Source organism: Penicillium bovifimosum (assembly GCF_028826915.1).
Source record: "Penicillium bovifimosum strain IBT 22155 chromosome Unknown utg000003l_segment0_segment0, whole genome shotgun sequence".
Classification (NCBI taxonomy): Eukaryota; Fungi; Ascomycota; class Eurotiomycetes; order Eurotiales; family Aspergillaceae; genus Penicillium; species Penicillium bovifimosum.
The window spans coordinates 2,901,707-2,928,478 of record NW_026622712.1 but is presented as its reverse complement, the minus strand read 5'-3'; the positions used below and the strand labels follow the sequence as shown (position 1 = coordinate 2,928,478).

At 50.7% G+C, this 26,772-nt stretch overlaps 8 protein-coding genes across 8 annotated transcripts; 3 read left to right on the top strand and 5 right to left on the bottom strand.

Annotated features, from left to right (window-relative positions):
• Window positions 1–61: 61 nt before the first annotated feature.
• On the top strand, window positions 62–573 carry N7515_004154 (uncharacterized protein; the record flags this gene model as incomplete). Its single annotated transcript, XM_056664898.1, has 2 exons — window positions 62–232; window positions 280–573. 2 exons carry the CDS (start codon window positions 62–64, stop codon window positions 571–573), a joined length of 465 nt encoding a protein of 154 aa, XP_056523955.1.
• A 1,003-nt stretch (window positions 574–1,576) lies between these two features.
• Window positions 1,577–4,068, top strand: N7515_004153 (uncharacterized protein; the record flags this gene model as incomplete). Its single annotated transcript, XM_056664897.1, has 8 exons — window positions 1,577–2,515; window positions 2,572–2,760; window positions 2,811–2,983; window positions 3,030–3,141; window positions 3,206–3,266; window positions 3,327–3,595; window positions 3,661–3,761; window positions 3,813–4,068. The coding sequence occupies 8 exons, from the start codon at window positions 1,577–1,579 to the stop codon at window positions 4,066–4,068; spliced, it is 2,100 nt and encodes a 699-aa protein (XP_056523954.1).
• A 350-nt stretch (window positions 4,069–4,418) lies between these two features.
• On the bottom strand, window positions 4,419–5,200 carry N7515_004152 (uncharacterized protein; the record flags this gene model as incomplete). Its single annotated transcript, XM_056664896.1, has 2 exons — window positions 4,419–5,114; window positions 5,159–5,200. 2 exons carry the CDS (start codon window positions 5,198–5,200, stop codon window positions 4,419–4,421), a joined length of 738 nt encoding a protein of 245 aa, XP_056523953.1.
• A 300-nt stretch (window positions 5,201–5,500) lies between these two features.
• Window positions 5,501–10,147, bottom strand: atrF (ABC drug exporter AtrF; the record flags this gene model as incomplete). The annotated part of the gene is made up of 1 exon (XM_056664895.1): window positions 5,501–10,147. The coding sequence occupies one exon, from the start codon at window positions 10,145–10,147 to the stop codon at window positions 5,501–5,503; it is 4,647 nt and encodes a 1,548-aa protein (XP_056523952.1).
• Window positions 10,148–11,476: 1,329 nt separating this feature from the next.
• N7515_004150 (cardiolipin synthase) lies at window positions 11,477–12,991 on the bottom strand (the record flags this gene model as incomplete). Its single annotated transcript, XM_056664894.1, has 5 exons — window positions 11,477–11,603; window positions 11,930–12,194; window positions 12,253–12,575; window positions 12,647–12,763; window positions 12,810–12,991. The coding sequence occupies 5 exons, from the start codon at window positions 12,989–12,991 to the stop codon at window positions 11,477–11,479; spliced, it is 1,014 nt and encodes a 337-aa protein (XP_056523951.1).
• A 950-nt stretch (window positions 12,992–13,941) lies between these two features.
• Window positions 13,942–15,357, top strand: N7515_004149 (uncharacterized protein; the record flags this gene model as incomplete). Its single annotated transcript, XM_056664893.1, has 2 exons — window positions 13,942–14,907; window positions 14,962–15,357. The coding sequence occupies 2 exons, from the start codon at window positions 13,942–13,944 to the stop codon at window positions 15,355–15,357; spliced, it is 1,362 nt and encodes a 453-aa protein (XP_056523950.1).
• Window positions 15,358–17,508: 2,151 nt separating this feature from the next.
• Window positions 17,509–18,939, bottom strand: N7515_004148 (camp independent regulatory protein; the record flags this gene model as incomplete). The annotated part of the gene is made up of 1 exon (XM_056664892.1): window positions 17,509–18,939. One exon carries the CDS (start codon window positions 18,937–18,939, stop codon window positions 17,509–17,511), a length of 1,431 nt encoding a protein of 476 aa, XP_056523949.1.
• A 5,641-nt stretch (window positions 18,940–24,580) lies between these two features.
• N7515_004147 (tRNA modification protein MTO1) lies at window positions 24,581–26,688 on the bottom strand (the record flags this gene model as incomplete). Its single annotated transcript, XM_056664891.1, has 2 exons — window positions 24,581–26,525; window positions 26,585–26,688. 2 exons carry the CDS (start codon window positions 26,686–26,688, stop codon window positions 24,581–24,583), a joined length of 2,049 nt encoding a protein of 682 aa, XP_056523948.1.
• Between the last annotated feature and the right edge of the window lie 84 nt (window positions 26,689–26,772).

Sequence of the window (26,772 nt, the reverse complement as noted above, 5' to 3'; positions counted from 1 at the left end):
GCTACCTGTGTTTCTCGAATTTGAAACCTGAAGGCTGATCTGGCTGAATCTGCACATAACAATGTCCACACCTTTCGATATAAGTTCTCCAGACAGCCTCAACCTGCCATTCCCTGCCTCTACCAGGCAAGTTACGGGGCTGGTGAACGGCATACAAACAGATGTTTTTGTAACCAGCTTCAGCGATAAGATCATGGTCGCGATATCGCAAGCAGGACGATTGGCACACTGGGTATGTCTTAGAACCACATCCACTGAATGCTACTAACATGTGTGAAGTTACATGTACCAATGGAGAATCAGAATCCTGGCACCGAGGGCATGCACACGCTCTCTGAGGGCGATGATGCTCTCTTGCCCCTTAAAACCCTGACTACAACTACTTTGCTGGGTGGCCATTCCCCCGGACAAGATACGACTGGTCAATTGCTTGCTCGTCAAATTGCTACGGCCATCGCAATGAAGACACCTGATGAGAAGAGACTACTTCTTGTCGGTCTTGGACTTGGGAAAGAGACCGCTGACCGAGATTCGTTCTTTGCTATAGTTGATCTTGTTTTGCAATGTCTTTGAATTTGATCCTGGGATAGTAACTGGACGAAGCACGTGATAGTATCTCGAGTCGGGTTCCTGATGTTCCCAGAAGTTGATCCTGTCTTGATCCGAACTTGCTCGATGTCAAGAACTCCAAACTGAGAGTTTTCGGACATCCATCAGTGCGGAGGGGAACCAGAATCTCACAACGCGCCGGGCACGAGGTAGACCCTAAGTGCATCAAGTACCTCACAAAGTACTGCCACTACTTCCACATGAAAGGCAATCACCATGACGATTCAAAGTTACCTCCAGCTTGAAAGATGATTAGCTCTACCCGGTTATCATTGACATTTTGTCCCTCGAAGGAAAGCTCGTCCTACAGATCATTGATGCAGCTACTCATCTTTCAAGCTGGAGGTGAACTAGAATCGTCCTGGTGATTTGACTTTCATCTGGCAATGATGGCAGTACTCTGTGAGGTACTGAATGCACTGGAAGCCTTTCGCGGTCCTTCATCTTTCCCATCGAGATTTAGCGTATAGTTCTAATTCTAAACCGTCTGCATGGTGTCTCCGATGAAGTGTGTATTCAGGCAGTAGATATAGAAAAACAACAATAAGTATTCACAGGAGCCAAGGACTACCAGTTTTAGTTGAAGCGCCAACTGGTGAATTTGCTTTTGATATTACGAGATGGCCAGCCACGTGATGGCTGTTGACAAACAGGGGTTCCAGATGGAGACAACAGATAGAACGTGATAGACGAGCAGCCGCAATTCTCCTATGATTTAATGATCTAACTATTCTACAGGTCCCGAAGTCCTTGATGACTGATGTGAGCACATCGCGCGTTCTTATTTTGCTCTTACCGTGTTGGGTCACTCGTGACTCTTTGAGCCCCATACTCTCCACATCAAACCGGTGGAGGAATCTTACATTATCTTCTCTTGTCACCCGTTCTACATCTTTTATCCTTTCTTATTTCAGTATCCCCGACCTCAGCTTCATACTGATAAGTTTATTGTCGCGGGCTCTGCATGATGGACAAGGACTCGCAGGAACCCGAGTTTCTCGAAGCAGTCGAGGTCTCTCGCCAGACAACTCGCCAGACAACTCGCCAGCCACAAGATGGCCCTTCCTCATCTCAGCCTTCTCAACGTGATGTTGTCGATCTGACAGGCGACCTGGACAGTGGCTCAGATGTTGAAGAAGTCTTCCGTAAGTCTAAATCTGTCGTCAATTCCGAGACGGAGGACGAGGATGAAGATGAAGAGCTGCGACGTGCTATTGCGATGTCCCTGAAGTCAGATGTCGAAGAAGTCTTCCCTAAGATTAAATCTGTCGTCAGTTCCGAGACGAAGGATGTTGATGAGGATGAAGAGCTGCATCGTGCTATTGCTATGTCCCTGGAGGCTAGCGATAGCCCTAACCCCACCACAGCTGCCCCTCGTGAACCACCTGTTGCTCCCGGAGGGATACTATCCAGTTTGAACCGCAAGCAGATGGAAGAGGAACGTCTCGCACGTGCCGCCAAGCGCAAGTTTGAGGGCTCTCCATCCGCTCAGGAAAGCCGAAAACTCCCTCGTCCTGAAACCAACCCAGTACGTCCGATTGCGCCTGTATGGAAGACAACTCGGACTCTCCAAACCAGCAGTCCCACGGCCAGCTCTTCTCAAGCACGGACTCCCCATTCGCCTCGCTCGGAAGTTTGCCGTCGGGTTGACTCAAATGCCCCCGACTCCGACGTACGTCCGACATCACGGTCTGTACCCCAGTGGCCTCTTGGTGCCGTCAAGAAGACGCACGTTACCGGATCTCCTCGTACTGGAAACGACATCACCATCGAAGAAGTCATCCAGCGAGATGACCTGGAATTGGGCGTTTTCAGCTCGTTCATGTGGGATCTCGACTGGCTCTTCACTAAAATCAGCGCCCGGTCCCGTATCATGTTGATCATGCAGGCCAAGGATGAGACGACTGTTAGTTACACGATGTGACGAATTGACTGACACGACTAATATGACTTTATTTATAGAAGAAAGAGCACCTCCGGGATGCCGCGCACATCAAGAACCTACGCATCACTTTCCCGCCAATCGAGCCACAAGTGTTTTCCATGCACTCCAAACTCACTCTGCTGTTTCACGCTGAATATGTTCGGATCGCAGTTCCAACGGCCAACCTTACTCGGACTGACTGGGGGGAGGATAGACTTATGGAGAATGTATGAGCTCTCCATTTGTGCCCATGGGCTCAGCAACTAACCATTGGCAGACTGTATTTTTGATTGATCTTCCCAGGATGGCGGCCCCTAGGGCTGGAGAGACCGCCTTTTATGAAGAACTTGTCTACTTTCTCCAGGCCTCAAATTTACACCCAAATATCATCAAGAAGCTAGAGAATTTCGATTTCAGTGAGACGAAGAGATACGCATTTGTGCACTCAATGTATGTGCCCATAGTTCCATGATGTGTCACCGGCTAACAATACAAGTGGCGGATCAAACATAGGAGATAAATGGAGACGCACTGGGTTCAGCGGCTTAGGCCGCGCTATCCAAACCCTCGGTCTGCAAACGAATTTCCCCATCAATCTTGACTATGTCGTGAGTTCCACCTACAGAGCCTAACCAATATGCCGATTACCGAATTGCTAACGAAGGAATTCAGACTTCATCTCTGGGAAGCGTGAACATTGATCTTATGCTCTCCATCTATCTCGCCTGTCAAGGTAAGCCTGCACATCCCGTGGAAAACCAAACTCAACCAACTAATCGAACCTAACTGCTAGGCAATGATGCCGAGCTGGGATACGAGCTGCGAACCGCACGTAAGAAAACAACCCCCCTGGGCCAGTCTGCAGCGGCATACAGTAAAGAATGTCTCGACCACTTCCGCATCTACTTCCCATCTGAGCAGACCGTGCGAGCTGCACACGCGAACCCGAACATGACTGCAGGGACCATTTGCTTCAATCCGGGCTTTTGGACGAAACCCGGGTTCCCGCAAGCCTCACTGAGAGACTGTGTCAGCGAGCGTGGAGTATTGATGCATAACAAGGTGGGTGTTATCAGCCTGTGTCCACTTACATGGGTTCTTTTGCTGACATTGCTTCTGGTACAAAGCTGCTCTACGCTCATCCTTCCACTCCGATTGAGATGCCGGATAACAAGGAATGCCGGGGGTGGTCATATGTGGGGAGTGCGAATATGTCCGAGAGTGCATGGTGCGTAAAGCCATATCTGATCTGTTTCAAAAATGCATTAACAACGAACAGGGGACGTCTTGTCAAGGACACAAGCACCAAAGGATTGAAGATGAACTGCCGGAACTGGGAATGCGGTGTCATCGTGCCGATTATCACTGAGAAGACTGATGTCAGTGCCCAGCAGGAAGGCAAGGGGAAGAAATCAGAGGGGGCGACTTCAACTCCCCTTCCAGTTGAGGTTTACAAGGATGTCGTTCCTATCCCTATGAAGTTACCGGCTATGCCTCTGTCGCAGGAGCGGAAGCCTTTCTTCTTTGGGGCTTAGATTGAGCTGGATGTGAATACCTATCGATGGCAATGAAGCTTAACCCATGTTTGTTGAACACCTTCGCCCTGCAACTTTTCGTGACATTTCATGAATATCTTGCGTTCCATTGGTTCCACAGGACATTGCTTAGTTGTGTGCAACCTCAAGTCTCCTATAGATGGATGATGAACGAAAGAGATAGTTACGAAATTCCACCCACCTCATCCAACGTTTGTCAATTTGAACACCTTGCATCCCAAACAAATCCCCTCAAATACTAACTCTACAGAGACGTCAGTATCTAGAGGCCGCAAATCTCAATTCGCGGGGATTATTCTGACCTTCGCTTTCGTAGTCACTCTTTCCTTCTATAGGGCCTCGATGCTTCCCGAATTCATTGACTGTGGTATCACACTTGACTGGATTGTCCTCGACATGTTCTCTTCGTCGCGGCTGTCGGCTTCAAGTTCCCAAGGCCTAGCAGGCGAGGTTCCATGATATCGGTCCCGAATGTCTCTGAAGTCCTCCATCAAAGTTCGCGCGCCCTCATTGTTTACGCCCAGTTTCCAGGGGGGAAATGAAGTAGGAAACTCGACTTGCTCAAAATCGAGAACCATCACTTTACTTGCGTCAGATCCTCCGTTGTCGCAGTACATGAAATTATCCAACTTTTGATCCCAATATATGGCTCCGCGGGTGGATAAAGATTTGAACACTGCCGTGAGTTTATCCTTCATGTTTTCCTCATCGACAGGCTTCTTACTGCGAGCGAGATCAAGCAGAGTGGTGCCGACAACCTCCGAGAAGACCAGTGCCCGGATCCCATCGAAATAACCCAGGCCGAAACATTGAGGAATCATGTCCCCTTGAAGGTCTTTCAACCTCCCATAAGCTTCTTCTTTCTCGAACTCGTTAGACCATCCTTCTTTTTGTTGTTTAACAACAACGGCTGGTGGAAGGTCGTTGACTGGTTCAATTTCCAGCCGGTATACTGTTCGATTCTGATCCAGCCACTTGACGTCCGTCACAGTGATGGCCTGGTCGCCTAGTTTGAGCGTCTGGTCCTGCGTGAGCGCAGCTCCTCATAGGCCAAGGAATTCCATCTTACCGGACAAATTCGGACACTTCGTGGAGAGCGAATACTTTTCATTGCAAAGGGACACTGGAAGGATGAGGGACGTCAACAGGGAGAGAGATTGAAAGGGATAAGGACCGCTTTCTTCGCCGCCTCCTGGTCAAGCTTTGAGATTCACAAGTACTGCTGCGGTACCTACACTTACTATGTAAACTACTAGCAAAACTAAGTCACTCGGTAGTCCATAGTTATCAATACCCTATGTACTGTGTAAATAGTATGTATGCTTTTGAGCTCCAAAACAGCACGCTCCGTGTAAATGCATAACATCACAGGCGAACAAAAAACAACAGAAATCTAAGAAACAAAAAACAACTAATCACTCTCACTCTTCTTCCCCTTGAACAACCCCTTGACACGATCAATCATCAAGCCCGCAGCACCAAACAGCGAACCCATACCAAAGCTCCAACCCCTAACACGAACAGTGTAAATGAAGAAGTAAACCAAAGCCCAGTTAATGATAACAAAGGCCAAGAAAATGCCAAAGCACCTCCACTTATCACCAACATGAACATTCAAGTTGGCCATATACTGCTCGCCATTGGTATACGGACAGTACTGACAATCCTCGGTCGCCCTCGGATTAACCAGATACCCGGCCTTCGCAACAGAACTAACAAAGTCCCCAGCATAAGCCGCACAAGTCTGACCAGGCGGGGGATTGAAATGCGTAGCTTCCAGCTCCGTACAAGAAATCTGCACCTGAGGCAGGACAGCCGAGAGCACGCCGCGCAACCACCAAGTCACTGGGTTGACGTAGTACATCCAGTACTTCCAGAAGACAGGGTAATCAGCGTACGGACGGACGATACCGTTGAACAGATTGACCATGACGAAGAAGAAAGGCAGGACGTTGGAGATGACCGTGAAGGAAGGCGCGAAAGCGCAGATCCACTGACCCCAGGAAGCCTGGAAGAGGAAGAAGAGCATGGACATGAGGAAGACGTAGCCGGCAGTAGCGGAGTCTGTTGGGAATCCGACGGGGTAGTACCAGAGCAGCCAGTAGATGAGACCCGAGATGATGGCGGCGGGGATTTCGCAGACGACGTTAGCAGTGCAGAAGGCGACCCAGCCGTAGATGCGGGAGGGGTATTCTCTAGCTTCCCAGAGAGCGCGGTTGATGTAGAATTTGGGAACGATGGAGTTGAGGACGATGGGTGGGATGAGGATGATGAGGAAGACAGAGAACATGCGGTTTTGCATCGATGCGACTGTGTTGGGGAGCATGTAGAAGGTGAAGCCGTTGAAGATGCCGATGATGACCGAGACGAAGAGTTTACCGTAGTAGTAAGAAGGATCGCGCCAGTAGTTCCGGAAGAGACGTTTGGTGAGCTGGAGGGTTTGGGTGGATGTTGGGGCTGCGAATTCATAGCCGGCAGAGACAGAGGTTTCGATGGGGACTTTGGAGCGCTCTTCGCGGATGCGGTCGATTTCGGCGAGCATTTCGCGGTTTTGCTCAGAGTTGCGCCATTCCTCGTTCCAGTCGACTTGTTTGCCGTTGCGGTGCGTTGCTTTGGCGGCTGTCTCGAGGATGAATTCGGCGACGTTCTTGGAGGGTGGGCAGACGAAGCCGCGGTCACCGAAGTATTTGATCACGTCGGAGCCGTCCTTGCCAACCGGGCCGAAGTAGAAGGTGTTGCCGCCTGGATTGAGGGCGAGGATCATGTCGAATTGCTGGATGAGCATGGAGGAGGGCTGGTGGATTGTGCAGACGATGGCCTGGCCGGCTTGGGAGAGCTTCTTGAGGAAGCGGACGATTGAGAAGGCGGCTTGGCTGTCGAGACCGGAGGTAGGCTCGTCCAGGAAGAGGAGGAGACTGGGCTTGGCGGCGAGTTCGACACCGATGGTGACGCGCTTCTTCTGCTCGACGTTGAGAGAGCCGATGATTGCGTCCTGGATGTCCTCGAGTTCGAGAAGCTCAATGATGCGGTTGACATAGTCGATCTTCTCCTGGCGGGAGACGTCACGAGGCTGGCGGAGAATGGCCGAGAACTCGAAGGCCTCACGGATGGTCGCGGTATTGTCGTGCAGATCCATTTGTTCACAGAAACCGGTGCCACGCTGGAACTCGGCACCCAGCTTGTGGCCATCGACGAGCATGTCACCGGACACAACGCCCATCTTCTGGCGCTGGGCCAGAGTGTTGAGCAGGGTAGTCTTTCCAGCACCAGAGGCACCCATCAGAGCAATCATGACGCCAGGCTTGGCGAATCCGCTGACATTGTTGAGTAGCTTGCGTGTTCCGTGGCCGTAGGGGACAGTGTATTCAACATTCTGCCAGGTGAAGCAGCGCTCGCTTGAGGAGAGACGGTTGAAAGCGCCCTCGTCACCGGAAGAGCCCTTGCCACGGGCAAGAGCGGCACTGTCGTTTGCGTCGATGACCTTTTCCTCGTCGTTGGCATCGGTAGTCTGTGCAGCGACCTGCTTAGCGCGCTTGGACTTCTTGAAGACCAGGGCACCGCCGCCACCGCCGACGAAGGAGAGGATCTCCGAAGCCAAGACCGTCACGAGGATGTAGAGCACGGTGAAAGCAATGACGACACCAAAGTTACGCCAGAGGTGGCTGCGCGTGAACTGGAAGTTGGCAGTCAAATACTGCGCGCCAGGAAGCGAAGACTCGCCCAAGGTCGATCCAGTCAGAGCACAGCCCTGGAATTTCGGATCAACCCCAGGACCTTGGGGGACAAGCTGGGAAGGACTGCACTCCATCACGCGGTCGGAGAACTCGTTTGACAAGACTGCCTCGTAACTGTAAGAGATCGGGTTGACATAGAGCAGCCATCCGAACCAGATGGAGTCCGAAATTAGAGTCTGCTTGGGAATGACATAACCGACGTAGAGAATGAGCAAGTTCAACGCAATACCACTGAACCGCACTGCGTCATCGATGGTCGGCGAGAGCGCGGCGAACATGCGATAGAGCGAGGTGATGCTGAAAGTGGTCGTGTAGACGAAGAGGAAGTAGATGAAGAACTTGGATGCCGAAACATCAAGACCAGACATGAAGTAGACAATGATCGTGAACGGAACAACCATACAGAAGATAGCAGGGAAGTCAACGACAACACGGGCAATTGAGACAGCAGAGGGACGGTAGAAAGCGTAATCCTTGTGACGAGCAACGATAGCCCGCCCAGTGACAGCAGGCATCAGCTCGGTCAGTTGCAGCCAGCCGAGGAACAGAATCGAGAAGAACAGAGCACCGCCACGCGAGAAGGCGCCGCTGGTATCCATGGATTCTCCGTAGAAGAGAGACGAAACGATAAGGCCGTTGGAGACGATGATGAAGTACTTGGTGTAGAGGGAGGTCTTGTCGCCCCAGAGGAGCCAGAACTCGCGCTGCACGCAGGCCATGACCTGGCGCACGAGGGAGACGGTGTAAGGCGACTTCTTGGAAACAGTCTTGGACTTGGACTGCGCGACCATGGACTGGAAACGGCGGGTGTCTTCTTGTTCGGTGTCCTGGAGGCGCTTCTCGTAGCTGCAGACATCCTCGAAGATACGCTTGTGGGCCTGGGAGTTCTTGAAGACGGCCTCGAGTTCCGCGGCGGTCTTGGGGGTGGAGGCTTCACGGCCGGGCTGGAACTCGCGGGCATTGGGATCACAGAGCGAAGTGAGGAAGTCGGCTGTGGTGGATTGGTTGGGACAGTGGAAGCCGAGATCGATGAAGTATTGGCGTGCTTCGTTGGCGGGGCCTTGGTAGAGCATGCGGCCCTCATCGATGACCATCACCTTGTCCATGAGCTCGTAGATGCTCTCTCCAGCTTGGTAGAGGGTGACAAGGGTGGTGCGCTTGCTGATGTCGGTCATGATGCGCAGGGACTTGGCGTAGTCCAATGCGGTGCTGGCGTCCAGGCCACGAGTTGAATTGTCCCAGCAGACGACAGATGACTTGGTGCTGAGGACTTCGGCGATACTGACTCGCTTGCGCTCACCACCGGAGACACCGCGAACATACTCGTTGCCGACGAGGGTGTTCTTGGTGTGGCTGATACCGAACATCTTCAGCAGGGCGTCGATGATCACGGGGATACTCTCACGATCATGCTTGCGGGTCTTGTTGATGAGGGAGAACTTGAGGGTCTGCCAAACAGTGAGTGAGGGGAAGTGCTGATCGTCTTCTGGGTTGTAGTTGACTTCTCCACGGAAGTACTTGTTTTGCTCCTCGGCGGAAAGTCCACCATAGCTGACCTCGCCCTCAACACCAGCAAAAGCACCACGGTCATTCGCAATAGCCTTGAGGAAAGTAGTACAACCAGCACCGGGACGGCCGAGCACAAGCATCATCTCACCCTCACGGACAGTGCCACTGAAATCATGAATGAGGTCGCGAACAGGAGGCTGCTTCCCGAACCGCAGCTGCGGCACAAATCGGCAAACGAGATTATATAGATCCGGACCGAAGGTGCCGACCACGGCCTGGGGAAGAGTGCGCACAAAGGAAGCGCCAGTCTCCACACCCTTGACGGTGAGGTTCTTGAAGACGACGCCGACCTTCTTCGCGGGCTCACCAGCAGTCGTACGGCGTTCCAAGGTACCACCGATCAGAAATTCACCCAGGTCAAAGTCAGCTTCGCCCTCGGCCTCTTCCTCGTCGAGGCGACTAGTGCGGGACTTGAGGCGGCCCATGCCCTTGGCAGTAGTCGAGCGGGTGCGCTGCAGACTGAGACGAGTGAGTTCACGGCGCATCCCCTCGATCTCCTCCATGGCGCCGCTACGGGAGACGGGCTTGCCCATCTCCTGTTCACCCCATCGGCCATCGGCGCTGTTCAGGGACGAGCTGGCGGTCGAACTAGCGGTGGACATCAAATTGATGGGAGCTTCGGTAGCATGCTGGGTCTCCTCGGTGGGCTGTGTGGAGCCAGCTTCATGACGGACGTTCTCTTCATTTGGGGGTGGCATGGAGGCTTGGGTATAGGCTTGGGGCTCTGATACGGCGGGTTCAGAGGAGCCCTCCATATCGGTGGGGCTCGGAGGGGCTTTATTCTCCGGAAGCAGTCAATGGTAGATACAGATGTATTAGACAAGCTGGTATAGGGGTATATACAGTGATTCGAACGATTGATAAGAATAGGAGGCGAAAAGAATGGAAACGGATTCTGCAAGAAGAAGTTATGAACAGAGAACTGGTTTATATTTGAATAGGTAGTTAAATGCGTAAATCCGAGCATTTGTCAGACGCTAAAACGGGCCTTTCAGAACCCTTCAGAACCCATAAAACTGGCGTCGAATCATAAGCGAGCTGATAGCGTCAATATTGATAGCGAAGAGCTATTGTGGAGTCTTTTACGAAGAATGTTGGTGGAGAACATGAGTCAGAATGATTCTTTTGGAAGTCGCAGAACTTTCGTTCCATTTCTTTTTTTTTATGCACCGGAGATAAATCTAAGACCCGGAGTTTAGCCGATGCAACGGTTTATGATTGGCTGTAAGGAATGTCTTCAGCGGAATTACGCACCCTATCAGACCCTTATCGGCACGTGGGATCCACATATCTGGCCGTCTTCATAATGAAATTGCTTCTTCTCCTCCCCCCGGTTCACAGCTGACGGCTTGGCTGGATTACCAATCCTTGCTTAGGAATGCTCTTTCATATGAAACTTGCTTATATTAGAGCCCCTCTGATACGGACCACCGACCAAATCTCTCCGTATGCGAAATCCAGATTCCTAACAACGTACAGGTCCGTGCTGCATGGGCAATGCCGACTCGGCATGATTCATGTTCCCTGTTTATCCAGTCATAATGAAAAATTTCGGCGACTTTTGACATTTAAGCTTGACCCACTCGGCCAAAGAGAGACGCCGACTCGAGATCTTGGTAATCGGATCTAGACAACTTTAAGTCCGGGAACCCATCGGTACCTTAACGCCATTTCCACTACCGAGAGGCTAGAGCCGACTCCGTAGTAGTACTCCGTTTCAAAGTTTGAATACGCTAAGGTTTCACTACAGAATTTTTAATCTTCTTTATTTCTTCGTCGCCGTTGTTTGTTGATTTCGTTTATGCTTTAAACTCTCTGTTTGCACAACTTTCAATTTATGCCAGGGCTCCATCAGTATGAGTAATAGGTAGTCAAATTCCACACCGTCAATCTCTACATCTTCATATCTGACAGATCACATGTAAACACGATATACTTCCATAGGCATCCTCCATTTACTCGCATATCTTCTGGGATAAGACATACGCACAAATGCCCATTGGAAGATTCTAGTCTGATCCATGCAATAACCCAATATTCAATACTATACAAAAATTCCACAACTAAATCTAGATCGTCAGTCACTATTTACGCTTAGCAGCTGCTTGCGCAATTCGTTTCTGGATCTCTTCTTTAGAAAGAATCTTCACCGCCTTGTTAGAGAAGACGTAGCTGAGTCCAGACCAGATAGTAGTGCCGGCGACGAGGTACCTAGTAATGTTTTATCAGCAAAAGAATTGAGATGAAATCGGGACAGAATGGGCAATGCAAAAAAAAAGAAAAACAAAAAACATGCAACAGTGAGGATTCGCTGGTGGTCACCCACCCAACTACTAACTCACCGGCGTGTGGCTTAAGTACGGCTGAGCGGACGGGAAGCCCTGTTTTCCACACCCTATGGTCGCATGTGGTAGAACAAGAGTGGAAGTGCCTTAAGCTGGCCACCGAAAACATGTGTTCCGCGGAAAAAGAAATGGAGAATGGTAGGAAAGACAGAAAAACGCAAATTGGTATAAAACGGAAGAAAAAAAACTTACTGGAATCCAGTCATGGCCTCGCTCAGATGCCAAGCGCTAACAAACGCGTCAGGGACTACTGGCAGTGCAATCGCACTACCCACCAACACAAGCTGCAAAGCGGTATTGATCTTCGAGATCTCAGTAGGCTTGACTTCCGCCGAGGGAAGCGAGAAATCCCAGTACCGGGCCATAGACTTAGGCGCAGGCAACGAGATCCACCGGTAATACAGAGCCGAAATCATCAAACCAACATCACGACCGAGGATGATCACGGCAAGCCAGACTGTTCAACGCGTTAACCCATGTTCATGTCTATACAGTGGTGATGCAAATGAACTTACCAGGAAGCGAGCCATTCACGGCTAGACACGCAACACCGATGGTCATCAGCAACTTATCAGCCATGGGATCGATGATGGTTCCAACCACCGTCTGGAGGTTATATCGGCGAGCGATATAACCATCGACGAGATCGGTGATGCCCGCATATGCGAACAGGGATAGCGCTGCTGTGTGGTAGTTGTTGACGAGGAGGTACCCGACCACGGGGGCAGCTACAAGACGAGTGAATGTGAGAATGTTGGGGACTGTGTAGATGTTCTCGTGAGAAGAGGTTGGCAGGGGAATTCTTGACAGGATTGATTTTTTCTTGGGATCATCAATTCTACCTTAAGTCAGCTGTTGCTCCACTTGATCCATGTCCTGCAACGTCGAGCGGGGAGGCAGTAGACCTACTTCGTGGATGTCTGGGTTCCTTTGTTTTCTTCGGGTGATTTTGACCCGGACCATCTTTGCTGGCTGAAGAAGGACGGTGAGATCAGTTTAGTCTGGAGACAGCGGGTTTTCAATCGTCTGCTGATCAATTAGAATTGCACATCCCATGACACAGGGGACATACGAGGTCGGTAACCGATTCAACGTCAGCTTGGTCGTTGATGATATACACCGAGATCCATTTCTCCTGAGAACTTCAGTCTTGAAAACATTGGACCGAGCAGGAAGACGTGTGCTCTTCAATAACACTTGAGATCCCTGTCTGCTTGCCCAAAGTGACGACTGGACTGCGCATGAGCCAATCATGGTGACACAAGCAGGATGTGACGAGAACAGGTGTTTGAAAATTGAAACAAACCAGCACCACGAAAAAGCCACGAGTTTCAATCAAGAGCTTCAGGTTTGCATGCCCGGTCACTTTTAGCTATGCAATGATGATTCAGCCCGATAGACCGGGGACCGCTAAAGGCAGTTGAGTTGCACAACACCAGATGCAACTGCAAAGTCGAATGAGATATCAAATGAGATATAACAGTTTGACAAAGCAGGAAATGCGAAAATAAAACAGCACGCTGTATAGTACAGGGAAAACCTGGGTGTTGTTAGCTAGTCATCTCGGAAGCCGGGGCAACACTGCGGGGAGGGCATAAGTACAAGAATATTTCAGATTGTAATTGTTCTATCCAGGAGATCCGATATACTAGAACTGAGTAGCTCTAGATCACAGTCGCCTGAAGTTGGATAGACGTTGGAGATTCAAAGCACCTCGGCGATGAGTTTCTGGTCGGGAGTATAGTTTATCCGGTCCGGAATTATACACGACGCTCTCCACACTCCACACTCCACATTCGACAACTACTCCTGTTACCTGTACTTCTCCTCCTCTGCCACGACAGAGAACAAAGACTATGACAACACTTCCCTGCTCTGCTGATTGAACATGACAATATCAGCTCCAGGTCCGCAGCGCCAGGAGCCGCGTCACATTGATCAGAATGATGAAACATATGCTCACCTGACAGCATCTGCTTCCCCTGTGACCAGGTGTCATTCTCCAGATGATGAGTAACATCATCGAACGAAAAGACAACAATGAATGAGGTATGAGTAATTAGCTAACATGCTATATAGGGCACACATGCCACACATTTCAAGTCAAATTAGAAAGACAGCCGCGTCCGCGTCAAGAGCAACCAGATGGCGGAGCAAGTTCATGATTTTGAAACTGTGATTTGGTCGCACTCAAGTACGCCACGATGTCTAATTCCGCCCAATATGGACCTTCTTCGGACTCGCGCTCCTTGACTCCCGTCTGCAGAGTGCCACCCCCAAGACATACTAAACCATTGGACCCCAACATGGCAAATCCACGGCTTATTATCAATCGCCCTCTCATTTATGAGCGCCGACTGCCTGGTGATGCGTACATAACAGGTCACGTCCAGCGACTGCAACACGGCTACTACTCAACGGATGCTGTATCCGACGAGAGCGCCGAACACGTTGACTTTCTCGCCATTGCGTTCACCTTCCATTCACCGCACACCATCACCCACCGAATCAAGTCTGCCGTTATCAAAGTTTCAGTTCACGGAAACCGTGAGAATTCTAGTTCAAAGCATTATCCTTACGGGCATCCACCAGGCAACCCGCGCTTTCTTATGCATGCGCCGCATCTGATTTACGGCACTGTTTCTCCAGAGACCTTGGAGTGGACATTCAGTCTTGCTGGGTCTCTTGGGGTAGCGGAGCTGCCCGTTAGCGCAAGCGTGATCCCTTCTGGGAGTGTCAATGGTCGCTATAAACGGTACGAGATGATGCGCGTCCAAGGCTCGGCTCGAACCTTGAGAAGCCCAGCTGGGCGTAAGTTCGACGTCGAGTGTGGCCAAATCGTCTGGTCGATGGAGGAGAATAACTTCCAGCGGTCCGGGCTGCCGCGCGAGTTCACCTTTGTCATGCTAGTTCAGAAACCCTCGGCCAAAAGCAGGATATCTCTATCGATCGAGGTCGATCCCGTCATCGACGCGATGCTTGGCAGTTACCCGTCAGTGATGTTGAAACTGCCAGAGTACCAACCTTTACCACGTCGGGGCGTCGATTTTCAACGAGAAATTGGACAGAGATTTGAGCCCGCAGACCCGGATCGAGGGTTCAACTTTGCCAAATTGGGAAGCATGTTCGATGAGTATATTGCTATGCCGGGAAGGAAATTCAGCCGCCAGGTATGCTTGGGAACGGACTAGGCGTAAGTGACAAGAGTCTAACAGATGTCTCAGATCCAGATTCCAACTGAGACCGACACTCCGGATAATCACTTCCAGGGCACCTACCCAGGCCGATACGGGCCCTTTGACCTGAACTCTTACCAACAGCAATTGCAGACCAGTAATCTGTTTTTGCAGAATAACCTCCTTCAAACGACCCTTCAAACCTTTTGGAACACTCCGTGCCGGGGGGATAACACTCAACCTCTTCAGCAGCAAACCGTTCCTTCTCATGAACAGAACCGAGATCACGACGCTACCAATGCTCGACGGGATGTCGTCGGGGCTTGTCGTGCTTTCCCTGTTGGCGGAAGTAGTAGCTCTGCGTCCATTCCTCGACAGCGAATCATGAGCATGGCCAACTTGCCTTTGTCAGCGGAATTAATCTCGGCTCTATCGGAGGGATGAATACCGCGCTCAATGCGCAACCGTTTGATGACGCTGACGACCTCTGTGCTGATTTTTCTACTCAGTTTGAAAGTCTGCTGAGCGATTCATTTCAAGATCTGGCCTTCATGGATAATCATACTCCGTTCACAGGGGACTTTGCTTCATTCATATCGCCCCCACAAGAATTCGCTCCGCCAGACCCCTATCACAATTCTGTCCCAACCGGTTTTTGGGAGTAGAATTGGAGGCGGACGAGGCGGACTCATTCTCAAGACTGGGGTCACGATTACCCTCCCTGCAACCAGAAGCGGACATACCACAAGCTCCTCAGATTGATCGGGCCCCAAATCTCTTTGGAGTTAGCACGAAGACTCGCGGCATTTTCGTTGCTAAGGTAGAAGAATTTGCTTCAGTCGTGCCTGAAGTGTTCCAACTGCCCTCTCGGCTAGCTTTATCTCGATATCTCACAGCCTATGTCACTTTCATTGGTTGATGGCAGTCATTGGTCGTACTTGAGAAGATCTCCCGCCAGCGACGTCGCTAGCCAGCTTCTCAAGGCGAGGAGCGGGAACTGACTGGGAGTGTTGAGAGATCTGGTCGACAGCCCCAGTCAGCTCCCGTTCCTCGCCTTGATAAGCTGCCTAGCGACGTCGCTGGCGGGACCTAGATCTGCTCGACAGCCTCAGTCAAATCTTGATCCTCGCCTTTTCGAGCCGTCTAGCAGCGCCGATAACAGGATAACTTCTCGAGTACGACCAATCACTGCCATCAACCAATAATTCCGATCTGCGGCGTGCATATCTGATAGATATTCATATAACGGATGTGGATGAAGAAACAGTACGACTGGCACCATCATAATATTCACTTCAATGTCGGCGACAAGGTTTACCTGAGGCTCGATGAGGGATACAACATCCCCAACGAGGTCCTTCCTCGCTGTCTGGCCCAGCGATACGTGGGTCGCTACACAATACTCGAGCGAGTGGGAGGACTGGCATACAAGCTCGACCTTCAACGGTCATCTACTATCACAAACTGCCACACTACATCAACACATTATATAGCCCGAAAAACGATCTGCCCAGGGCACATGAGCGATTCCAGCTAAGGGACAAGATGACCTAGGTATATCTAGTTACATACGGGCTCATTACTCAACTACACTTTCATATGCTGCGCAGGCGAGGTAGACGGGAATAACATACAGAATGCCATAAACTCGGGCACTCGTACTAGGAGGTTGTCCCTAGTAGAGACTCGGTAGAGACCCCCCATTCTACACCGCAACTATACGCAAACCTAGGTAACACTGAAGTCTATGATAGAAGACATACTCATATAAACCTCGGATGTTATCTGTAGCTCCATAACAAAAACCAACCCGACACATCTACTGCCAGGCATTGCATTGAACATGGAAATGCAAAAGCCACCCTTGCACGGCACGTATTCCATAGAAGGAGTACAAACATATACGTATGAACCAGAAGATTGGAGAAGAGAAAATATACGTAAGCGTAAGCAATATTGACCATTGCATAATGAAAACGAGTAAAGCCTGCCTTGTGGGAATCGGATAGCACAGTGTACTGCAAAGAAGCAAGCCGCCAGACTAGACCATAACGACGAAAAAAGATAACCGACACCGTTCGTGAAGCAAAGGAGAGACAGATAAAAGGTATTCCGAGGGAGAGGGAGAGGTAAGAGGGAGGGAGTTAAGAAAACCAAGACCGGTAGAGAATTTAGAAAAAAAAGGGAAGAAACCCATTTTGCCGGTTGTCGGTGATTGATTGCATGACATCGTGAAGAATAAAAACGCCACCATCCGGAATTCCCAGAAACAATATCAGAGAGCCGACCGAGAGAAGAGCAGGGGTAACAGTGGGTAACAGTATAGCAAGACGAACGTAAAAAAAGAGCCACCCTCCATAAACCGGGAAAAGCAAACGACCATAAACCATATTAACAAAGACACGAGAGACGAATACAGCCGCATATTGAGATACAAGCAGCAAGAGGGTTCCTCTCAACCCCAATAAAAAAGCGTAGGGGTCTATCCCCAAGAGCAAAAGCCAGGGGAATGGGATAAAAGCAAAGGAAAGAATAAAAACCACCGACTCCCACGCTCCATGGCTAAAGCAACCAAAGACACGAAAGGTATCAAGATTAGATTTGAGGCTGCGCCATCTGCGGCTGCGTCGCGGCCGTAGTTGTCCACGTAGACATGGACTGGGTACCAGCGTAAGGCGCAGGGATGTAGTATTGGGAGCGATCGGCGGCGTAGTAAGACGGGTGGATGGAATTGGATTCGCGACGGGGGATGCCGGGATCCAGACCGGGCATGTTGCGGTCGAGCGCGGGGTGAGGATTCTCCATCTGTCCGGGCATGCTGAAGCTGCCGCGGGAGTAAGCAGTACCCGGTGTAGAAGGATCCATTGGTGAGGTAGCGTCAGTAGCTTGGCTGCGCGAGGAGATAGAGGAATTGCGATAGGCGGAGGGACTGTGGTCGGAGGTTGATCGGTTGCGTTCGTTGAGCGAGCTGGATAAGCCCGGGTTCATGCCGCCGCCGGGGATGGAGGCCATGCTGTGCGAGCTGATCGAGTCCATGCTGCCTCCATAAGGGCCGGTGCGGAAAGCGTGGTAGTCGTCCTGCTTTAGCTGGTTGCCGGTCTGCCCTGGGTTGGGGAGGTACTGGTTTGGCGCGGGTTGAGAGGGCATCGGGGCTCCCATCGCGTAGCCTGGGATCGGGCCTGGCTGGGGAGGATGCGAGGCGGCGTACGGACTCGGGTGCATGTAGTATTCGCTGGACGGGTTGGGCATGGCGTAGGTGGGTGGGGCCATCATCTGCGGGCGATATCCGTACAGAGCAGCGTGGGAGGGCTCCTGGGAGTCGACGGCGGTGGCGCCGTCCAGCTCGTCGATCGGTGCTCGGAAGCTTTGTTTTTGGGTGAGTTCGTTGCGGGGTCGGATAAAGCGCAAGGAGTCGACCATCGAAGGTGGGTTGAGCACACCGCGCATCACATCCTCCACACTGTAGTATGAGACTAAATGGTGAGTCACGCCGGAAACCGTCACGCTCATCGTCTTCTTGACGAGTCCGGAGTCTTTGAAGCCGTAGGAGTCGACGAGAGACCCCACCAATGCGCGCTCCACCTCTGATTGATGGGATGAACGGTCCGAAAAGGGTCCAGAGCTGGGAGATGTTGGAGAGTAGCCTGGAGTACTCTCATGTCGCTGATAGGGCTCCCCAGGCCGGCCAGTTGGGACGGGTCGTCGAGTGGCCTTCTTCATGGCGCGCTTCTTTTCCCCGGGAGGGAATGGCTTGTCTAATTCGCGGTAGACGAGGAAGTTCCCCAGAATGCGACTCGGGCTCCAGGTGACTCCATCGGTCCATCGTTTGATACCCGAGGCGTTCTCCTCATAGATAAAGACGCTGCCGCTGCGCACGAGATGACTCCGTTCGCGGTCGTGAGGTCGGCGCGGAACGTGATGTAAGACACCGGTTAAGCATGCCTCAAAGAGGAGGAGAGCATCTTGAGTGGTTGCGACGTAGCCGGTGAACGTGGGCTCCAACACGGCGGCGGTCCCGTTCACCATGATGTAGAGTGTGAAAGGAGATACAATCCCAGGTACAAACCCCCCGGGTTCTTGTGAGTGATATATTCCCCGATCGAAAGTCCTAAGCAGAAAGGAACAAAAAAAAAAAAAAAAGAATTAAGGTAGAGATCGACCAGGGTATGGAGAAGAGGAGGTTTTTGAGTTGGGACCCCTCAGTTTGGATTAATGGCCAAGGATCGACCGAAGCACGGACCTCAGTCGAAGTCAGCGAGTCAACAGGTTGCACCGATTCGATCGCCAGAAAGATGGGGATCTACTGGACCCCCGTTCCATGGTTTGGAGTTGCGGCAATTCCAAGCTTTCTCCACCGGATACTGTAGGCACTGCACAGTAGGTTGTAGCCTTGTAGGAACTGATGATGAGGGGGGAAGAAGGGGGAGAGGTCTGAGTGGTGATATCTCCACAATGGAAATCATGGTACGGAGTACACTGTGATAATCATAGATTATTGATTATTAGATTGATTTGGGCGACTATCATTTTCATTTCCTCTACATATTCAATCTGAACCGAATCTGCACAGCTGGTAGAGTCTAACGGGCTTAATGTTAAACGTCTCAAACTCTCGGAGGGTTGCGGGGGGTGAACCGGCGAGTAGTTGGGTGGTCGACGCCAAAATGCTGAGGCCTGGAGTATCGATGACAGATATGACATGCGATATTATGTTTGGGGATTTTCGATTTTTCGATTTTATTTTATTTCGATTTAATTCCGAATTTATTCGTGATTTTCCATATGTGGCTTAGTGGAGCCAGAAATTGAAAAGAAAAAGAAAAGAAAAGAGGAAAGGAGACCGCGGTGGAATTCGGGGGAGCGGAGAAATACGGGAGAGTCATCGAGTGGTGATCTCACCAAACAAAACCCTCCGCGAGAAAGCAGGTACCGTTTCACATTGAGGTAAGTGTTGGGTGCTATATTAGAAGTGCTATTACAGTGTATCTATATATAAGTCTATATTAGAGTATTCCATGCAGAAAGAGTTCAGCGATTCAAGAAATCGAATAGGTCGATAGGTCAAGATATAATCATCCCCGTGCCATGGGTGATCCTGGTGGAGCCCGTGGGTTGGACCGGAGGGTCTCTTGACTCCGTGACATCGAGCTTAACGATGTACGCACACCCACATAGAAACCAAGGAAGCGCCAACAGCCAAGAGCAAAACGCCAAGGCAGGAGCTCAGGTAGTCCCGAGTAGATCTGAAGCAGAACAACGGACAATATACGAAAGTCTACCGTGGAAGAGCACTCAGCACTCGTACGATCTGACTCAGCAGACACCTGCCGTATTTGGTCGAGAAGAAAATGATACGAGAGAAGAAACGAAGAACGAGCAGATCCCTGTGCCTCACTGCCTCGGGGGAGATCGAGAAGACTTGAGACTCAGCTTCTTGTAAAGGCAGGTCAAGGCAGTCAGTATGGACGCAGTGCTCTGGCGGCTGCAGCCTCAACTGTCACAAGTCCATCTGATTGGCTCTCGCCTACTTACCCCCACTTTTCCCATCTAAGGCAAATGATTGTCTCAGACGGTTTCAACCTTAGTTAATCCTCGAGATTATCTCCCCATCCTCCCGAAGGTGATCTACTTTTCTAACATCTTCAGCTCATACCCCCTTCCAACCCGCTAAGGGACCAGTACCACGAATCCCAAGTCAGCCAGAGCGGAGCCATGACATGGACAGTGCACCCAAAACCGAACTATTGAAACATGGACCTCTCCACCTTCACAGGATGGGTCAAGATCATCCAACGGCAATCAAGGATGAGATCCTCCACGGTCTGGAGCAGCCAGTCAGATGTGGGCCAAATTCCCTCAGTTTATTACGATCAATTTCCCTATTTTTCCCTCATTCTCGTGTTCCCTTTCCCCGGCTCCGAGTACCGGTGATTGACTACATCGCAGCCTCGAATGTTGGATCTGCTGTGAAGGGAAGGGGCGATTTCACACAACGAGTGTGAAAGAGGACTGAGCGCGAGGTAGATCTCCGTCTTGGCTGCTCTGTTCAGCATACCGAGTCCATACATGCCCGATTATATAGAATACCATCCTGTGAGTAACGTCAGAATAGTCGGAGGATACCGATACCAGCCGTGCCTGAATAAAATCAACCCTATCCCACAGCATCCCAATCAGCAGTCTCGGATGTGCAGAACCGGGACGGGGATGAAGAAAACGATGTAAACAAATAGAAAAGAAGGTTAGGCTTCCGGGCATGGAAGAGAGTTTTCGGTAACTTCATCGTTCGCACTTATTTGCCCTTTGACTTTGAATTTACGTTTCACCTCTACTAGCAAATCTCAGGGCTAACTTCTATTGAAACTTTACTAGAGGGAAAAAAAGAGGACCGTCGATTGCCTCTAACCAACTCCCGTAAGACTAAGAACAACCGCGACTGGGGTTCGATTGAAATGGACAGAAAGTTTCGCGGGAGATCCTCAGCAGATCCAGGCCACACTGCCACGCTGACAAGTCTCAGCCTAGCCAGCACCTGGGACACATCCTGGTCAGCGTCAGCCATTGACATGTGGACTATGCACCCCGGTCGAGGCTAAGGGATCGGCGGTTTCGTTTGTGAGTGAATTGTTTCTGGTTCATCTTCTTGGATCTTGTCATTATTACCTGTAGGATTTATCTACTCCGTATTGTAGAGTGGTTGGTTGGATGAACAACGGAGGACTGTGCTCCGTTTCATGCCCAATCACCAAGGGAAGGAGGAAAGAAACGATCGTTGGAAACGTGGAAACTCAATTGGCGCGAAAGACAGACGTCAGTTAGGATCCAAAAAAAGAGACAGGAGACGCGAGATATAAGACCAGTAACGGTAAAGTATATTGAATGAGGCGGAAATGATGTATCATGTCTATCCCTAACGGACAATAATCCAAAAAAGAACACGAGAATGCAATTCGGTCCCGGACAACAGACAAGATAAATAATCGGAGACAGAATAGTTCTGGTAGACACGAGCCTGGACCGAATCTTCGACGATCGATTATTCTGCACAGCCCATCACAGGTCCAGGATTCTGCTAAGCGCGCCCCCAACACGAATGGGCCGATGCAATTACGAGCTGTGCGGGAAAGAGGTTAGCGTTAGCGGATAGTATGGGTGTCCAATCAAAAAGGGGTAAATTAATGCATTATTTACGGAGTGAAGAAAAAGAAAAGATGGCCAATCTTATTACCCCACAAAGTGTCAGCAAATCAGTGGCGAGTGAGATGGACGGATAGGCGGATGCGGTGCCTACAGTAGGGATGCAGCTGGATATTGGGACGTATGTAGTAGGGTATGAACTACATATTTCATGGAACTACACAATGTCTCAATTCTGTCTGGATGTATATCTCCGTCGGTGTTTTATGCTACGATTGGCGCAATGAATCAACCCACATCCACGGACAGTGCACCCCCGTACCAGACACTCGGGCCAGAAGCGGATGGGTGGATCACTGGATTGGCTGTCATTATTTCATTATATAATTATTCATTATAGTAATTAATTACTATAATTACTTAGCTTTCCATGAACGCTTGAACGGGTAAGTCCAGAGCGAGTGGACTGTTTCCACTGTAGACGTTGTGATCACTTACCAAGATTGGTATATGCTGCCATGCTGCCATGCTGCCATGTGCTGCCATCCAGACTCCTCGATACTGGGAATATGTAAATGCACGTATCTAGAAGAACTACTGTAGTCTACAGCAGACTAGTGCAGTGGCGTCGACTATTTTTCCCATTGGGACGATTGGGACGAGACTAAGAAATCCCGCAAAAGGGCAGAGCCACTAAGGGTCGATCATCATTAGGCCAAGACGATCCGGTTTAGACCGATGCTGTAGTGTCGGGGAAATAGCAGTAACTATATCATCTAGCAATCTCATGTTTATATTAAACAGTAGACTTATCACCATTCGATTCAACGTTGACATTGGAAGGAGGTACAACCAAATAGGCAGAACCCCGTACTCCGTACTACCTCCCTAATTCGTCTCCGGCGCCGAGACTGTTTTTGGGACCTGAGGAGAACAAGTACGCCCCTGACTGAACATTTCCTCGCTGTCTATTGGTTATACCATATTCACGTTCCCAGCCTTGCACAATCTGGATCTTCGTTATCGTTCTCCTCGCCACTGTGGTACGACAGGTGTCAGTCTGTCAGGGGAATGGTTATACGACTATCATGGTCTAGTTCAATAACTGCACAGTAGTCATAGTACGGAGTAGACAGAATAGTAAAGTAGCTCCGGGTCGGGTCAGTGAGATCATGATCATCACGATCGTCTATTTCTTCCCTTTAGGTAGTGGTGGGGATATGCGATCGTGTCTGTGCTCGAAATAGAGAGGCAAAATGAGGCAACTCAGACAAGAGGCGAAGAAGCGAGTCTACGTGCCAGCCGATCGGGTCGAAAGAGAAATAGATTTCCACGAATAGATAATGTACAAAAATACAAATTCCAGCGCCGTGGTTGACTCGTGTTGTGTACTGCATCTACGCAGGATTACTATCGTACATTACTATCGTACATAGATTGTAGATCCCCATGACCACGCTGATCAGGAAGATAGGCGATCAGGATCTACTAGCCAGACATCAGTTCAGCAGCTTATGCAAGAGAAGCGCGCTAATAAGCAAGGGAAGAGCCCCTTACGCACAACGAACCGGTAAACCATCGACAGCGTGGCAGACCCCTCACTACGTGCGAGATGATGTACAGCAGACCTGTGAGATGATAGATCGATTGCAGTTATCTACATATTTTCTCTTCAGGAATCTTGTCCGATCAGCGTCACATAGTAGGTTAGGGATGAAGAAAAAATGAGATCAGATTGACTATGCGTACGGAGTACACAGTATAACCTTGGAATACCTATGTCCTGCCTTTCTACTCGGGCTCATGCACGCCACTTCTTTCCCTTTGTAGACAGGTACAGTTCAGGATCCAGACCTGTTTATATGATCCAGCCCTAAGACTCGGAGACGCACATGTACTCGGCCTAATTCAATCCTGTCAGGCTGTCACTTCCTTACCTACATTATACATACATGGGCATAGGGCTAACTACGACGGGCTAATCGCTGAACCCCTAATGAAGAGACTACATCTACGTTTACACATACAGAGTACATACAGAGTACATACACCAATCATATTCCCCCCTTCCCCTCTCAATCTGTCGCTCACCCAATGTGATCATAGGTACGACCTGGACCCGGGGGCTTGGGTACTCGATCCCTGTCTGTTGATTATGGTTGCGCCCTTGCTTCCCTGAAGGATTGTGACTGTGTTTACACTGTACATAGTGGCTGATTTTCTTCTAGTGCAGTTGGTTATGAAGGTCGGGTGACTGGAATTCTGGATTGAATTGGATTGAATTGAACTGGAATGGATTCGAGAGTAGACTGGGGATATTGATTGTTGGGTGAGATTTGAATTAGGGCTGGTCGAAGCTGTGAGGTTGTTTGGACCGTTTACCCATTCTGGATGGTACTTTGTTGGTGGCTTGGAGAATAGTTGTATACACAGTAACTAGAAGACAAGTGATATTGTACAGTCAAACAGCGCCGCACGCTATGCCTATATCATAATTTACAAAACAGTCCAATCATCTCCATCTCCCAAGCTAAACCGATCGAACCACATCATCGACATCAGACTCTTTCACTACAAACCCCGTGCTCTTCCGCACATGCATCAACAACCGCAACGCACCGACAGGCGTAACGCCCTCGATTCGCTTCGCCATGCCAACGCTAACAGGCCTTACCCGCTCCAGCGCCTGTCGCTCCTCATTACTGATACCAAACACAGTCCCATAATCCAAATCCGGCGGCAGCAGCAGATTCTCATCCTGCTGGAAGCGCATCGCCATCTTCTCCTGGCGTTTCAGGTACGGCGCGTAGCGGCCTTCGATAGCAACGCGGGTGCGGATTTCCGGCGCGAACGAGGACGGGCGATATGATTTGCCCGTGGCTTCGATTTCAGGAATCAGAGTGTCGATGTCAACGCCCTCGACGCAGAGAATGTCCAGTGCCGAGCGGACGGAGGTGTCGGAGCGTAGCTTGAAGCCCTTTCGAGACCATGCAGAGGACGAGAGGCGCGTGTTGCTGAGCAGTGTCTGCAGCTCGAGAATCTGCGCTTCGGTATCGGTGAAATGGCTCCAACGCTTGTCGGAGACGACGCCTGCATCGCGGGCCTTGCGCGTGAGTCGTAGGTCGGCGTTATCGGAACGCGTGGAGATGCGGTATTCGCTGCGTGTTGTGAACATGCGATATGGCTCGGAGACGCCTTTGGTGATAAGGTCGTCGATCATGATTCCGATGAAGCCGTCGGAGCGGGTGAGGGTGAGGGGTTTGCGGTCTTGCGATTCAAGGCCGGCGTTCGTGCCGGCGATAATGCCCTGTCCGGCGGCTTCTTCGTAGCCGGTTGTGCCGTTTATTTGGCCGGCGAGGTAGAGGCCGCTGATCAGTTTGGTCTCGAGGGTTGGTCGTAGGTTGCGTGGGTCTATGTAGTCGTATTCGACGCCGTAACCGGGCTGGAGCATTTTAACGTTCTCGAGACCGCGGATGACTCGCAACATGGCGTATTGCGCATCTGCAGGCACGGTCATGGAGATGCCATTAGGGTAGATGACGTCGTTGGGCGCGAAACCTTCAGGCTCGAGCCAGATCTGGTGCTGGGTCTTGTCCTTGAATCGGATGATTTTCGACTCCAATGAGGGACAGTAGCGAGGCCCGCGTACCGTCTCGCGGATGTGGATGGACTTGTCCAGATTGGCGCGAATGATTTCATGGGCAGCTTCGTTCGTGTGCGTCATCCAGCAGGTAAGCTGGCCTTCGTCGCCAACGTCTACCGTCTTGTTCAGGTACGAGAACGGATGAGGCGGCGAGTCGCCCTTTTGGACCTCCAGGGCGCTGAAATCAATAGTCTTCCCGTCCAAACGAGGCGGCGTGCCCGTCTTCAACCGTCCCAGTTGGAAGCCAGCTTCACGGAGGGACTTGCTGAGACCGTATGTGGGAGCCTCACCCATGCGTCCTGAAGGGAAGACATCCATTCCAATATGAATCTCGCCACCCAGGAAGGTACCCGTCGTGATAACCACACGGCCAGTTGGAATGACCTCCCCAGACTCCAAGCGCACTCCAACAATCTTCCCTTGCGCACCAGGGATATTCTCAATACCATCCGTGGACAGCACGATATCAGCCACCTTTCCCTCGACAATACTCAAATTCTTTGTGCTCGCCAGCTCCTCAGACATATGTCTTTTATAGAGATCACGATCGATCTGCGCCCGCGGTCCCCAAACAGCAGGACCTTTAGACCGATTCAACACCCGAAACATAACGCCCGCTTTATCGATAATGCGACCCGCAACGCCGTCCATAGCATCAACCTCACGAATCATCGTCCCCTTCCCGATACCACCGAAACTAGGATTGCACGAGCAAACCCCAATATTCTCTAGGGAAGGCGTCACCAACGCAGTGCGCGCGCCTGAACGCGCAGCAGCAGCGCAAGCCTCCGCTCCAGCATGTCCACCACCGATCACGATAACGTCGTAGGGTCTGTAGATATCGATCAGCACCAAAATCCCCAACGACAGTCCAGGGGAAAGAAAACCCACCGAGTATTATCTGTAACAGTCGCAAACCCACGACTTCTACCCCATAATGAGCGGATTCTACGGCCCTGACGCATCATCGCTCCTGAGCGTACTCGAAAAGCCATGGCGGGCACAAAAGTGCTATTTTCAAGAAAGAATGGTAAAACAGGCCTAGACCTGAAGATCAAATCCAATCGATAAGGGAGAAA